The 13,360-nt window shown below is 46.8% G+C and overlaps 4 protein-coding genes across 4 annotated transcripts; 2 read left to right on the top strand and 2 right to left on the bottom strand.

Annotated features, from left to right (window-relative positions):
- Positions 1-6,461: 6,461 nt before the first annotated feature.
- BGW36DRAFT_359824 (uncharacterized protein) lies at positions 6,462-8,266 on the bottom strand (the record flags this gene model as incomplete). The annotated part of the gene is made up of 3 exons (XM_046214118.1): positions 6,462-6,743; positions 6,803-8,220; positions 8,251-8,266. The coding sequence occupies 3 exons, from the start codon at positions 8,264-8,266 to the stop codon at positions 6,462-6,464; spliced, it is 1,716 nt and encodes a 571-aa protein (XP_046070897.1).
- Positions 8,267-9,511: 1,245 nt separating this feature from the next.
- Positions 9,512-11,130, top strand: BGW36DRAFT_179095 (uncharacterized protein). Its single transcript, XM_046209706.1, has 3 exons — positions 9,512-9,930; positions 9,994-10,545; positions 10,618-11,130. The coding sequence occupies exons 1-3, from the start codon at positions 9,684-9,686 to the stop codon at positions 10,905-10,907; spliced, it is 1,089 nt and encodes a 362-aa protein (XP_046070896.1). The 5' UTR covers positions 9,512-9,683; the 3' UTR covers positions 10,908-11,130.
- On the top strand, positions 11,113-11,932 carry BGW36DRAFT_379964 (YjgH family protein). Its single transcript, XM_046216275.1, has one exon. It carries the CDS (start codon positions 11,377-11,379, stop codon positions 11,902-11,904), a length of 528 nt encoding a protein of 175 aa, XP_046070895.1. The 5' UTR covers positions 11,113-11,376; the 3' UTR covers positions 11,905-11,932.
- On the bottom strand, positions 11,933-13,354 carry BGW36DRAFT_379963 (ribosomal protein L19/L19e domain-containing protein). Its single transcript, XM_046216274.1, has 4 exons — positions 13,116-13,354; positions 12,677-12,946; positions 12,452-12,602; positions 11,933-12,402 (listed from the first exon to the last, which is right to left on the bottom strand). The coding sequence occupies exons 1-4, from the start codon at positions 13,250-13,252 to the stop codon at positions 12,247-12,249; spliced, it is 714 nt and encodes a 237-aa protein (XP_046070894.1). The 5' UTR covers positions 13,253-13,354; the 3' UTR covers positions 11,933-12,246.
- Between the last annotated feature and the right edge of the window lie 6 nt (positions 13,355-13,360).

The raw sequence follows: 13,360 nt of genomic DNA, 5'->3' as shown, positions 1-13,360 counted from the left end.
TGGACGATCAGTAGCATGCAGAGGCCCCAATAGGAAATAATGGAGGAGAGCTAATGATCATCTGGGAACTATTAGTATGGCAAAGGAGAGCATCCACGGGTTAAGAGTTAATACTTCATATTGCTATGAATAATAGTGCTGGCGGAGGAGGATATCGGACAGTCTATAACTAGTAAACTGTAAATAGCGTGGGCTACCCAGCGGATGGGGCATGCTGGCAAAGTCAAAGGACGGAGAATGATGAATCTGACTGACGGACACTGTTGTCGGTTGTGCTGCTGGGGAGGATAGGAATAGGATACCCGCTGGCACTGCACACGCAAGGCCTGGGACTCGAGGAGGCGATTCGGCGACACGGAGAATCTGAGAAAGCTAGAGCTGCATAAGCGTGTTGGTGGTGGTTGTAGCCATGGTGGGGAAGCAGGGCAGATGACCGGGGCTATCTAGTTAGTATCCAGTGTCCGTTGTGTCGTAGCAGGACTAGTCGGTCATCAGCCCACTCTCTCGGGTTGCCAGTACTTCATTTCCAGCCAGCTCGGCGCATAAACGAGGGGGGTTATCGAGGTTGGGTGGTGAAGGTTCAATGTTGTTTGTAGAATAGTAATAATCGCGGTTGTGGCCATATCCATCCCTTGTTCACGTCGGGCAGCTGCCTCTGGCCACCAGGGAAGGAAGGAAGGGAGGGGGGCTCCTACCTCGACTGCAATCCAGTCTCCAGTCTCCAGTCTCCAGCTGATGTCATGATACCGTGTCATCCACTCACCTGCCTGTCAATTGGCAGTTCCATATGGCATATTGCATATGCACTCCGTGATATAACGCTCTACGGCTACTAATTACTGGCCATTTTGAATAAACTGCTGCAGGTGGCCGTGTCTCGGCAGCGGCCCGACAAGCAAACAGCATATCGCGAGAAAATAATATCAAGGCCGAGTAATATACAGACGTGTTAAACTGTTAATTGTACGCAGTAGTACGTACAGCCGAGGAAACACGTGGATCTGGGCGATAGGGAAGGAGAGGCATAGCATTGAATAATAGTGGTCGTACGTCGCTGGGTGATGCGCGCCGGGTTAGAGAACCACCATTATCATTATCATTATCATCATCATCATCATCATCATCATGTTATTGGTAATTTTTTACTGCTTGTCACCTGTCTAGCTGGCGGGACATGTTCTTTGACTAACTGTCAGAGACTGGTTTGTTTGCGTTGAGGCTGATAATAGTCCCGTATATTGGTGTTGAATCTTAATATCCCAAGTGACTTCATTTTGGTCATACCAGTTGATGTATTAGCAGTATAGTGACAGTACTACGACTTGCACCTCGATCGTCGAGCTCATTGTATCCAGGTGAAACTCGTTATATGAGTATCAATCCCCCTTAATCAAGCCCTGCCTCAGTTTCACTCGATTATACTCAATGCCCTTTCTGCATATCATCGACAGAAGCTATATGACTCGTCGACTTGTCAGAGCGGCCAATGTCACATCACATCCATAATCCTGTCAGTGTCAAGGGAACTGGATCATCAACATCATCATTATGACTTTGATTATTGATAAGATGATGATGTTACTGTTATCCATCACCATATGTTATGCAGATCATGGATCATGACAATTATGACACCGCACAAAGACGAGAACAAGCACATAGTGCAGCCAATTATGTTCAGTGGTCCCGCCTCACCGACAAGGGCAGGCTCTGATTGGCCTTCCTAAACAAGGCCATCCTGGCAATTTAGTCGCATTATTTCGACCAGCCCCATGGGACGATTCCATTGGCTACCACCAGCCCGTCCCTTGCGGAGTGGGCCGCGGACTCCACAGAGGACTCTCTGGGTAATAACTCCTTTCTCAACTAGGCAATAATATACAGGTTTTTATCCTCTACACTCGGGCCTACATTCCATAGTCTAAAGTTACTAGAAATTAGAAAACGTCAGAATCAGACTTCTAACTTCTAAGGCAGTGGTGAGCCGGCCAATCTAAACTCTGGATGCCACATCGGTTGCAGAAGTATATATCCACCATAATGTCGGTCAAGCCCCAGGTTGAAGACGTCAATGGCTGGCCTACACACCGCTGCCGGTGTATGCGAGTATAGACTGGAAATCGATCCAATTACCTAACATGTCGGAACTTGACAAAACACTAATTATGTCAAATGATAAATCAAAGACCGTGTTTGGTATCTCGGAGAATTTCCTCAGTCCGCTATCCCGTTCGTGGTTGGATGGTGACAGAATAAACGATATCACTAGTGTATTGACGATTACGCACGGCAAAATAATAAGAAAAAGAAAAGAAACATCATACTCTCACTTTATGATTGCACAATCAATTGTCTCTCGTATTCGGCCCCATATACACTTGCCTCGTTTGAGTCAGGAATCGTCTGTCCTGGGGGGCAGAGTTGACAGAAGGAAATGAACGAAACGTCCAGTCGGTTGCGCCGGGGTGCCGGGAAGTACAAAACGGCATTAGGCGCAGTCGTATTGCGCAGCTAGTAATTCGCCCAGGATAGTAATATACGTACAATTTCCTGACCAATTTTGAGTGTGGTTAATTATAGTATTATACATTTGACTTTGGGTAATCGACAGCGGTTCCGGGTGCTTGGAACGCTGTCGGTTTTTCCTCCCTGGACGAGGGTGATAGTTACGATCCTGTTTGGTTCCCGGCCTGCTGTACCCAGCCGAGTGTCTCAGGCTAGCACGCAGGCTAGTCCGAAGTTCCGAACGCTTCACAAGCTACCATGGCGCTGGTTCTGTGGTCCTTCCGTCCCGACCGAGTACCAACGGAAGGCAGAAGTTACCAGAGGTAGTTAGTAGTTGAATGGGCAGTATTACTACTTATCTCTTAGTGCGTATTGCGCTGGTTGTATTGTGATGAACTGATTATCGTGGGCAACGGTGTTTAGCCTGCCGACTAGTCGGCTCCTTCAACCCCTATCTCTATCTCATTATTCATGGGAACTTTCCGAGGCGGTATCCGTTGCGGGTTAGCCATTCTTCGTTATTATTAGGCCTATTATTATTATTATGGATACTTCTCGAGTCACGCAACGAGTGAATTTACTACTAGCATATCACACTGTCAACCTCGTCATGCCTAAACATTGACATTGAAAACTGCATAAAAAGAATGACCGATCGACAGATCCTACGTATACTGTTGTTTGTTCGGATCAATGGTGGCGAGTATTGCCTCAATATGCGGTTGAGTATAACGGATCACCGACAACAGTCGAAGAAATGGTTCCCAGCAGAGTCTGATTGGCATCAAGAAATTAACCATGATGCTCATGCATGTTATTTCCTGTCCAGCTTTCTTTGTTCCTCGAGGCTCGTTCTTTGTCTACATCTAGCTGGTTTGGGTATGAAATCGGTCACATGTAACGTGGAAGGCTAGCGTAGAGTCGACTCTATTATACAGATAGCTGATACGGCATCTAAAACACAAGAATCACAACTAGGTAGGCATTATTATTGCGGCAGATGACAGATGCGTGACCAACGATGTGTGGCTGCAGGCCAATGGGAGAGGTCGGAACTATGAGTGATCAGTTGGCACTGGCACGACAAAAAACAACAGGCTCCTTATTCTATGGCGGCAGTTATTCACAACATACCGTATACTCGCTATAGTGCTATACCCGTCTCTGTCCATTGTTGAGCAAGACGGCATAGTTCGATGCCAGAGTTTACATTAAAATCGTCACACCATCGGTGTCGGACGACGAGATGATCTGAAACTCCTGCAAGAGCATTTCCACCAGCCAATGACACACATGATACACAATACACACGCTTGGACCGCGGGCCATGCCTCTTGCAGAAATACGATCCTTCCAGATCTCGCCCAGTCATCGTGCTGGAGGGCCGCTGGCCGATGTGACTGGTCACAGAGCGGCTACTGGCGGTCCCAGCGACTGGGAACCCCCTGTCTGCCTGCAAGAGCTGGCTATATCACTACTGATATAGGATATTGCTTCATATTTGATATCTAATACTGGCTGTTATATTATTATTGATGATTATGGCGAAGATACCGGCTATATTCGGATTTGGCGGGGTAGCTGTGATCTCCTGAAGGCTGAGGCTCGCGGCGCCCGTCAAGTTTCACCTAGCAAGCAAACAAGCAAGCATCTAGCAAGCAAACAGCCAACCTGGAAATAGCAGATTCAAGGAATCCCCGCGCTCTTCTCCTCTCTCCGCTTTGTGGAATGCTTGCTTTTGTCTGACTCTTACCTCGTGCGATGGCTTTTCTTTTAATCTTTTGTTCTTGCTTCTTTAGTAGTGTATTCGATTTATTTTTCAAGCCACCAAAGTATCTGAATTTGCGACACCCTCGTCTCTCAAATCCATTGGTGCGGGTCCTAGCGGCTATGGCTTCATGTGGAGAAATAACAATACTCCACGGACCGACAGCGCGCATTCTCACATTATTATCATTCTCAGGATTGACTTTGACTTTATGATCCTTCCTAATAATTAACATTGCCAAACACTCCTCACTATAAACCAGGGCGTAAAGTACTTGTCACATATTGAGACTTAATTAAAATATATCATTGTGCCTTTCTTTGATAGTGATAGTAAACAGGACGATAACCAAAACCATCCATCTGCGTAGAATATTTGTACCATTCCATGCCACTCTGTATACATACTGCAATAATGGATGGTGGCAAAGACAGCCAATCAGCTGCAGTTAGTATTCTGAAGACAAAAGTCATCGAATAATCACTAAATATATAAAAAATAAAGGAATATATAAATAGGCGTTATATCAGGTGTGTCTTTACTATTAACCACTGCTCGTCTAGCCGCATCCTCTAATAAGGCACGGTTCTGCGGACAGACTGTACGATCTCGACAGCCGCCTCTCCGTCGATCAGAATGGAGGAATGGTCACAGCGATCGAAGCCAGCCATCGGCCATCTGTGCAGCCATAGTCCACTTTTGTATTGTTGGACCTTCGGATTACAGATCTCGCCTTGCTTTCTCTGTAGTAGTAGACATAAAGAAAAAGTTAATCGGCATCACTGCACGTTCTATAACTGGCGTATTATATAATTATATACTACAACATCTAAGCCGTCATAATGAACGCTCGAACAGTGATAATTAAACATCCTAGTTCGATTGCCTCAATGGAGAGATCCCCTCATCTATGTCATGCGTGGCTGTTTTTTGAGTGTTGACACATCAATTGATGTGGCTCCTGCAAGGGCCTAGCGCCATGAGATACGTCAAGTCGTTTTGACGCACTTGAGATCAGACCCTTGTGCCCAAACAATCCAGAATCCGCGACTACATAGTCAGAGTTACAGCCATAACAATAGTAACCAATAGTTAATAATTACAATGGTAGCGAGTCTCTTTTCAACGAATTGGGCAGCCTCACCCATGACAGGCCCGCTGTCACACAGCCCATTTTCAAACTGGACGTCAAAGGAGCTGATGATGTACCTGGATTGCCCACGAGGCTAGCCTGTGAATGTGATTGCGCGTGCTGAAGAAAGACTCACGCAGGTCATGCAGACGCCGCCCAAACGGATCTCTGGGGATACCCAATTTTTATTTTTGCGATTTTCCACCAAACTGTTTGCTTGCCCTAGACTAACCACCTCTTATTTACAACTTCACCATCATCTCAGTCGACAGATTTGTATACCGCACTATCAAACCCGAGCTGAAAAAGAAAACCAAGTACCAGAGTCCGTACTGCAGACTATCAAAGTCGCGAGATGCACGGTGTTGCTTCGTTGCCCCAATCATCTCAACCATTGATTATTTGACTTTGCATCGTGTTCTTCTTCAGTTCGTAACTTCTATTATTGTCTCGGCCGATTCAAAATGAGACCCAGAACTCGGATTTGTTTAGAGACATGCTGGTTGGCGACATGAAGTTTTGTTTTGGTATAGACCTGTCCACACCAACTCTCTGTTTTTGCGGTGAAGTTTCGCGGAATTATGCAAAATCTGCTATTCCAAGGATTCAATCAATAGTGATACTAAAGAAAAGGTCCTCTCTAGACTTTTAAAAGGATATGTTTGGATGTTATTCTTTTCTAGGACATCTGAACCCTATTGCTTGCAGATTATTGAAGGCTGGGTTGAGTAACTGTATGTACATATGTGATACATCAATTGATACATTTGCCCATTCACAGGACCAGCACATCTTCAATCAGTACTCAATATATATCGCATTTCAGACTGTAGATAGACACTGAACGTCTACATCAATTGATGCTCATATCAATTAATGTCAACTGGTAGCTTTAAAATATATGATAACACAGTCAACGTATAATAAATTTACAACTAGTCGGCTTTAAGCCTAAGTCTTCAATGTCGAAAAGTTTATCGGAGACTTTATTGCAGTATTCACTTCTGAGTTATGTTTTGTTCTATAATTGTATGCTGTTTTGCCCTATTTGGGTCCTTATGCTGCCCTCACTTCTGATATTATCAACGGTTTATCAGAGGTTTCCCTCATTAGATAGTGGAACACCTTCCAAATCCCATTAAATAGTTCTAGCCGCTGCTCGGCATCCATCAGATCGTACCACTTACTGCGTCGTAACTTCAAAACATTCCAAGGCTGCTCGGGAGAGCCACTGTCAGTGAATTCGCTAGTACCATTGGTTAGGCTTTCGACATAACGCCGGTGCACCCGCAGCTGTAGGATGGAAGCGTGGTGATTGATATGCGAAATCATAAAGATCTAGAAAGAAAATGTTAGCTATCTGCAGCATTGGTTTGAAGACACAAACGACAGCTTACGTCGTCGTACGAGCTCTTCTTCGGCTTCCCAATTTGCGTATATTTCATCTTCTTGTCCCACACGCTCGGCCCTGGCTCCAGTATCTTCCACTTCTCGCTGGCAGTTAATTTTCGTGGGCGTGCTGTGCGCCGAGAAGATAGGAGAGGATTGGTATATCTAGATCTCTTGTGCATGCTACCGTTGCTAGGCTCCGGGTCCTTTTCCTTCTCTGAGCTCCTTTCTGAGCTCTTCTCTGAGCTCTTTTCTGAGCTCTTCTCTGAGCTCTTCTCTGAGCTCGCTGCTTCACCTGTAACACCTTCATTTGCGGCTCCGCCAAAACGAGGTTCCGTCGTCCACCATTTACCGTCACCAGGTTTCACTTCGCCTAACCCCTCCCGGGAGCGTTCCTGGGCAGCCAGTAACATTGCGCCAACTTCGCGAAACAGATCGCAGAGCTCTCTCTGCCCATGCCCTGGTGGTTCGCTACCTTCTCTAAAACTTGTTTCTCCGCGACATTGAACTACTAGCAAAGGGCCTTCAAGGACCCCTCTCCGGGCAGCTTGCCGATCCAGAGGGACTCTCCCAGCCACTAGGGTTTGCCGTACAGGAAACAATAACCTTTGTACGGATAGTCTTGGAGGAACCGAAGGAATGACCATCTGACACTGGAACGGCCATGCAACCATTTCAAGCAAGCCACGCATCGTCTCTTCGCGAATATCGTCCGGCATCTCATTTCCAGAACCCATGCGGCGACCCTTGTAAGCACGTTCGTAGCCTCCCTTTTCACCCTTCTCACGTGGAGGTCCACTAGTATCCATTTGATCCTTATCTCCGTTCTCTGTACCACTTTGAGAAGGCTTGTCTTCCGGAAGACCTGGCAATTTCGGTCCTGTGGCCGTGACCGGTTTGTCATAGTACTCATCGAGACTAGCATCCCAATACTGAGCCACTCTTTCCAAACCGGCCCAGAACTTCCTTGATTGGGTTAATCTCACCCGGGTGCGGCCAGATTTGGGTGGCATCCTTGCAACCTCGCGGTACGCGTCGTCATTGTCTAACAATAGTTCTGCCTTGGCAATATTATATTTTTCGATTGGCGGATAGGGAGACCCATTGTTCATGAGCTGAGATTGTACGACATCTTGGTTATCCGCCTGGTCCCATACCAAAGGGGGAATGCCCTCTAAATATTCTTCTGGAACCAGACAGGATGCATCGATATCGGTAGCTACCTGAAGGTTCAGGGCGTTAAGATGTTCAACATTGATATCTTGGGACTTTTTAAGCGTCAGAAGACTCTTGTAGATCGCATTAAAATCCGTGGTCAACTGGATGTCTTTATCCTCCAACAGAGAATATTGTGGGAAATCTAGCGGGGTTGGTGGAGGTGGTGGGTTTCGTTCTTGATCAGTATCAATTCCCACAGAGGGAGCTCCTATAAATGGTTAGCCCAAGCTGCTTTAACTCGTTTTAGCATTCATGATGTTTATCGAATGGCAATATGGTCTGTCCGGAAAGTCCTATGATCATGTGAAAAACATATAGATAGGGCAGATTGATAGCTATAACGGGTAGCATGTCCTTACACGTGCTTCACAGATAGTCACGTTACATCTTTAATTATGGATATGACACCCACACCCAAAAATTGGCTCGGAAATAGGAAAGGGCAAAATTCTGGAAGTCTTACCGAGGCCAGACCACGAAAACATATCGATGAGCAGATGTGAGCCTGAATGCTTCTACCGTTAAGACGGCAACAATAATAGCGCGCGTGCTCGACCGATCACCGATGGTGCGAGACCTCGAGATCATCAATGGGCTACCGCCAAGAGTCTTTCGCAGCCAGACGCAAACTTAAAAAACGGGCTGGGTGCGAGAATTGGACATCCTGATTAAATTTGGGTTGCGAAGAGTCGGTTCTATCAAGAACGTTTCCCAGATGTGTTGGTTACCTGTTGCGAGTGGGGAAGGGGAAGCTCGGCCTGCGGGCCGGCCGTGTCTGCTAGTCGAGAGTTAGACTTTGCGGTTGGTGATCACTGATGGTTAGTGACCGTCAGTGATTGTCAGATTGATCATGGCTGCTACGCTGATAACAGCGTAATGAACCGCCTGAGCTAGTTGTTGGCCTTTCTTACACCAGACCAGTCACATTTTGGTGATTATGGATGTCGCCAATGGGGCCGGGAAGCACAGTGGATGCGAGCAGACGATCTGCACTCCCGCAAGAGATGATGTCGATGCTGGTCAGCAGTATTTAACTGGCAGTGAAAGGCGAGAGCGAAAGGGAAAACGAAGAGTGATTAAGCAAATCGTGACGATGGCTGTTGTAGGCTGGGGTAAAACACCTCCGGTTTCAGGTGTCGCCACGTGATTGGCCCCGCGCAGGCAGGTACGCGCCTTCCACCTCCGAGTCATCGACCTCTGCGCTGAAGACTTCGGTGTGGTGGCTGCTATGCGCCAGCCTGTCTCTCGGGTGAAGACACAACATTCGTTTGCTTCTTGCCACTGGTCGCTTGCTGCGAGCTGGTCCTCGATTAGGCCAAGGCGCATCGGTTTTTGAAAGTGCCTCGCTCTGATGTTGCCTGTGCATCCAATACGCTTCACAATGGCGTTCCTGAAACACAAAGTCCCGGCACCTTCATTTGGTCAGACAACACATAAATTTAAAGCTATAGCCTCCAAAAAGGACGGCAGCAACGACCTCCGCTCGACGGCGCATCAAGGGCATCGACGCATTCGAAATCACCACATCGTTTTTGCCAGTCATGATCAAAATAGGATGAAGCCAGAGTTATAACACAATCAAGCCGTCGGCGTCTGCTACACTGGGCCCGCTATTTAATACTTCCAAGTGACTTACGTCTTGGCGAGGCGACGAGGATTGATTTCTCAAATATGGCATCTACTATTATCACTTTTTCAGGCCGACGATGTACCAAGTTCGCCAGAACGCAGTTCTTCACGACGGAGGTGTTAACCTCTGCTGCAACGTCTGCTCCAAGCCAGTCGGAGTTAGAACAACTTAGCACCACCCCAATTCTTCAATCCGGGGCCGACGCTCTAAGCACAGCTTCTCCTTCAAGTCCTAGCCAAACCTTAGACCCTACCACAGCGACAACAGTTACAAGTGAAATTGCCGGTGGTGAGCACTTCTTCGCCTTGAATATGGCGTTTGTATAAGTAACACTCAACTAATCTTTAATAGGCTACCCTATCACAACTACTCTCCCGGCGGCGAACAGCTCAACCATCAACCCATTCTCTACACAAACGCCGGCGACTCCAACCGGTGATGTCGAAAGTAAGAAAATAATACCCGCTGCAATAGGTGGTTCCCTGGGTGCTGTTGCCATTATCGCGCTGTTTCTGCTGTATATATTTCTTCGTCGACGCAAGCGACGTTCAGTTCAGTTGCCAACCAGTCCTGATACGGGAGAAAAGACAGGGGGATATGGTCGAAGTATCAAAACCTCACAATTCGCAACGGGTTTAACTATACCTTTGCAGAAAATGTCAACGGCGATATCGTCTAGCGTTGCTGCTACGACAATGTTCATTGGTGCTGCTTTCTCTAGGTTAATTGATCGCATGGGTGCAATGCCAGGTCTAACGGGTCAATCTCCTAATGGGACGGAACCCGCTGAAAATCGAATCTCTTCACCTCCAAGGTTTCCCAATCAGGAGATAAGGCATATGCCGTCTACGCCAATAATGTCGCCTCGTCTTAACCCATTTTCTGACCTTCTCACCAATCCTGGTAATACAACAAACCACAGAATTTCACAATCCGATGACCCATTCTCAGACCCCTCTAACCCATTCACAACAGATTTCGACTTTCCAGTTCGGGATCCTGTTCGACATAGTGTTTCCGATGGCAGTATCAGCGAATATAGCCGCAGCGATGACTCGTCAAATGCAATAAGTACATCGGGATCCAGGGTGGTATCACGTCAAGCGAATAGCTCACAATGGCGACTCGATCGAGCAATCAGCACACATAGTGACCCTTTCGACTTGGAGAGACCTCCCACTATCCACTCGACCATTCCAACCCCGAAGGCGGATCAACGGTTTCGAACTGGATACTTCCCTGATGCAACCCCTAAATTACCATGAAGAGCGTTGGATGTTTTAGTATTTTGGTTTGATTTTGAAATTTATATGAGCGACGGTTTTTATGCATTATATTGCGGTGGCACGTCTTTGCATACTTTACATGTACTATAATTACGAACATATATTATACCATGTCAACATGATCTCCGAAAAATCAACAAAATGGCACATATAGTTCTGAATGTAAAATTTTGTCTGATTGGCTAATCAATAAGTTTTGTCTCGTAACCATATTTATCGATGACTCATTCAAGCCACTTAAAAACACGAGGGTCAGTTAGTTGTCTGTTATCATCATATATAATTTCTCCTTATTTCCTGATCCAAATAAATACCCGGAATCCTCTCACCAGTGACTAGACGAACTCCCAAGTCTGCCGTTAATTGAGGGGCTTGATTCTCGAGTCCTTTTTATGCATATTATTTCAACATCACCTACATCAATCGTTGTGCCGAAGCAATTCCGGAAATGACTACCAAGGCAACAAGAACTTTTTACTCAACTCCATCACCATACGAGATTAAATTCGGGTACTATCGCGGCGTCCGCCGCAATTCACACATATTCGTATCTGGGACAACCGCAATCGCCGTCTATAGTTCCGGCGCCACCAGCAACCTACCAAGTCCGCCGCCACAAATCCAGTTCCCCGACGACGCGCGTAAACAAACTGTCGCGGCATTCCAAGAGAGTCTTCGAGCTGTGAATGCCTTGGGCGGTGATGTGTCTGATGTTGTAAGGGTTAGGATGTATGTAGCTAGGACAGAGGATTGTGGAGCTATTGGGGAGGGGTTTCGGGATATTTTTGGGAAAAAGACAGATCTGCCTGAAGGAATGGGAGCAGAGGTCATTCAAGGAAAGGCGGATGAGGTAGGTGTTGTGGCAACAATGATTGTGGTGAAGGATGGGTTTGTAGAAAAAGATATGTTGGTGGAGGTGGAGGTTGATGCAGTCGTTGATGACAACATATCAAATCAACAGTCGTCAATTATGTAAAGTGGAATTTAATTTTGAGAAGACAAGTCATAAAAGTATGTAGGATTTTAGTACTTGGTTACCAAAATAGATATTCTCTGGCGTATCATTTATTTGTAAGACACATAGGAAATTTTCGTCTCTGGCTCACTTGTAAGAACCCAAAGAAATAGAAAGTGGATGCATTAGATCTCATCAGCTGTCCGATCATATCTGACAGTACTAACATGCAAATCCCACCACGCGTCATAGATCCCAAGACCAGTAATTGCTCCGTACAATAATGCCAAATCAACCGGACTTTGAATGCCATAGTCACACCGACCATGGTCTTTCTCTCAACAAGCTTCCTCACCAACACCTTTACTCATTGGCCTCTTCCTCACCAGCCACAGCATTTCGCTTGGCGAGGATACGCTCTTGTCGTCGTTCACGGGCAGCCTTGGTCTTAGCACGCTTGGCGTCCATTTCCTCCTTGAGCACACGCTCACGGTGCTTCTCGGCCTTAGCCTTGTGGATCTAGAGACACAGTCAATATAAATACTCCCATAAAATGGAGTCAACTCACGTGTTCAACGAGAGCACGCTTGTGCTTGAAGGTGTTACCCTTGCTGAGGTGGTAAAGTTCGTGGTACAGGTGCTTGTCGATCTTGCCCGAGGCACGGTACTTCACGAGGAGACGACGGAGAACACGCTGGCGACGCATCCAGAGAACTTGGCTATAAGTGTATATCATTAGCAACCGAGTTCTACATAACCCAACAATAGGCGTATTTTTGTTTCCATCACATACCTGGGCATACGAGCATCTTTGGTACCCTTGCGCTTACCGAGACCACGGTGTCTACCAATTCGGCGAGCGAGGTTGAGTTCACGAGCACGGGCACGGGAGTGCATGGTAACGGGCTTGCGGATGATGAGGCCATCGCTGACCAACTTGCGGACGGTTTGGCGAGAGTTGGCGTTGGAGATCTCGCTCATCTCATTGGGATCGAGCCAGACCTTGCGCTTGCCGCAGCCGATCACGGACGCCGCAAGGCGCTTCTGAGTACGGAGATTGACCCTGGAGGAAAAATCAACTGTCAGTTTCGGCCTGACTAGACAAAGTGGTGGTGGTATGGATTGAGAGGCTGGACTCGGGATTTTCCATCAAAATCCATAGGAGCGCATCGAAAAAAACCATCATTGTTGTATGACTGGCATCATGGAATATGGTAGAGAATGTCACTCACATCTTGATGTCGGCGTGTCGACGGTCGTTTGGCGGTTGAGTTCGTCGTTCGGATCGATTGCTGACGGGCGATTTCAGAGAGGAGTTTGAGAATGGGGTGATGCTTAGGTAATCGCTAAGCGAGGACTGCGCTAGCATCCACTTTAGGGCTCAAGCCCGCCCCGCTATACCCCTTCTAGCTACTGACATAGTACGCACTCCAAGATAGATCACCTTACAGCAATAATTGGATGTAATTTCTCATTT

The sequence above is a fragment of the Talaromyces proteolyticus genome (assembly GCF_021365285.1).
Source record: "Talaromyces proteolyticus strain PMI_201 chromosome Unknown BGW36scaffold_7, whole genome shotgun sequence".
In the NCBI taxonomy this organism is placed as follows: Eukaryota; Fungi; Ascomycota; class Eurotiomycetes; order Eurotiales; family Trichocomaceae; genus Talaromyces; species Talaromyces proteolyticus.
This window is presented reverse-complemented; position numbering and strand designations above follow the sequence as displayed.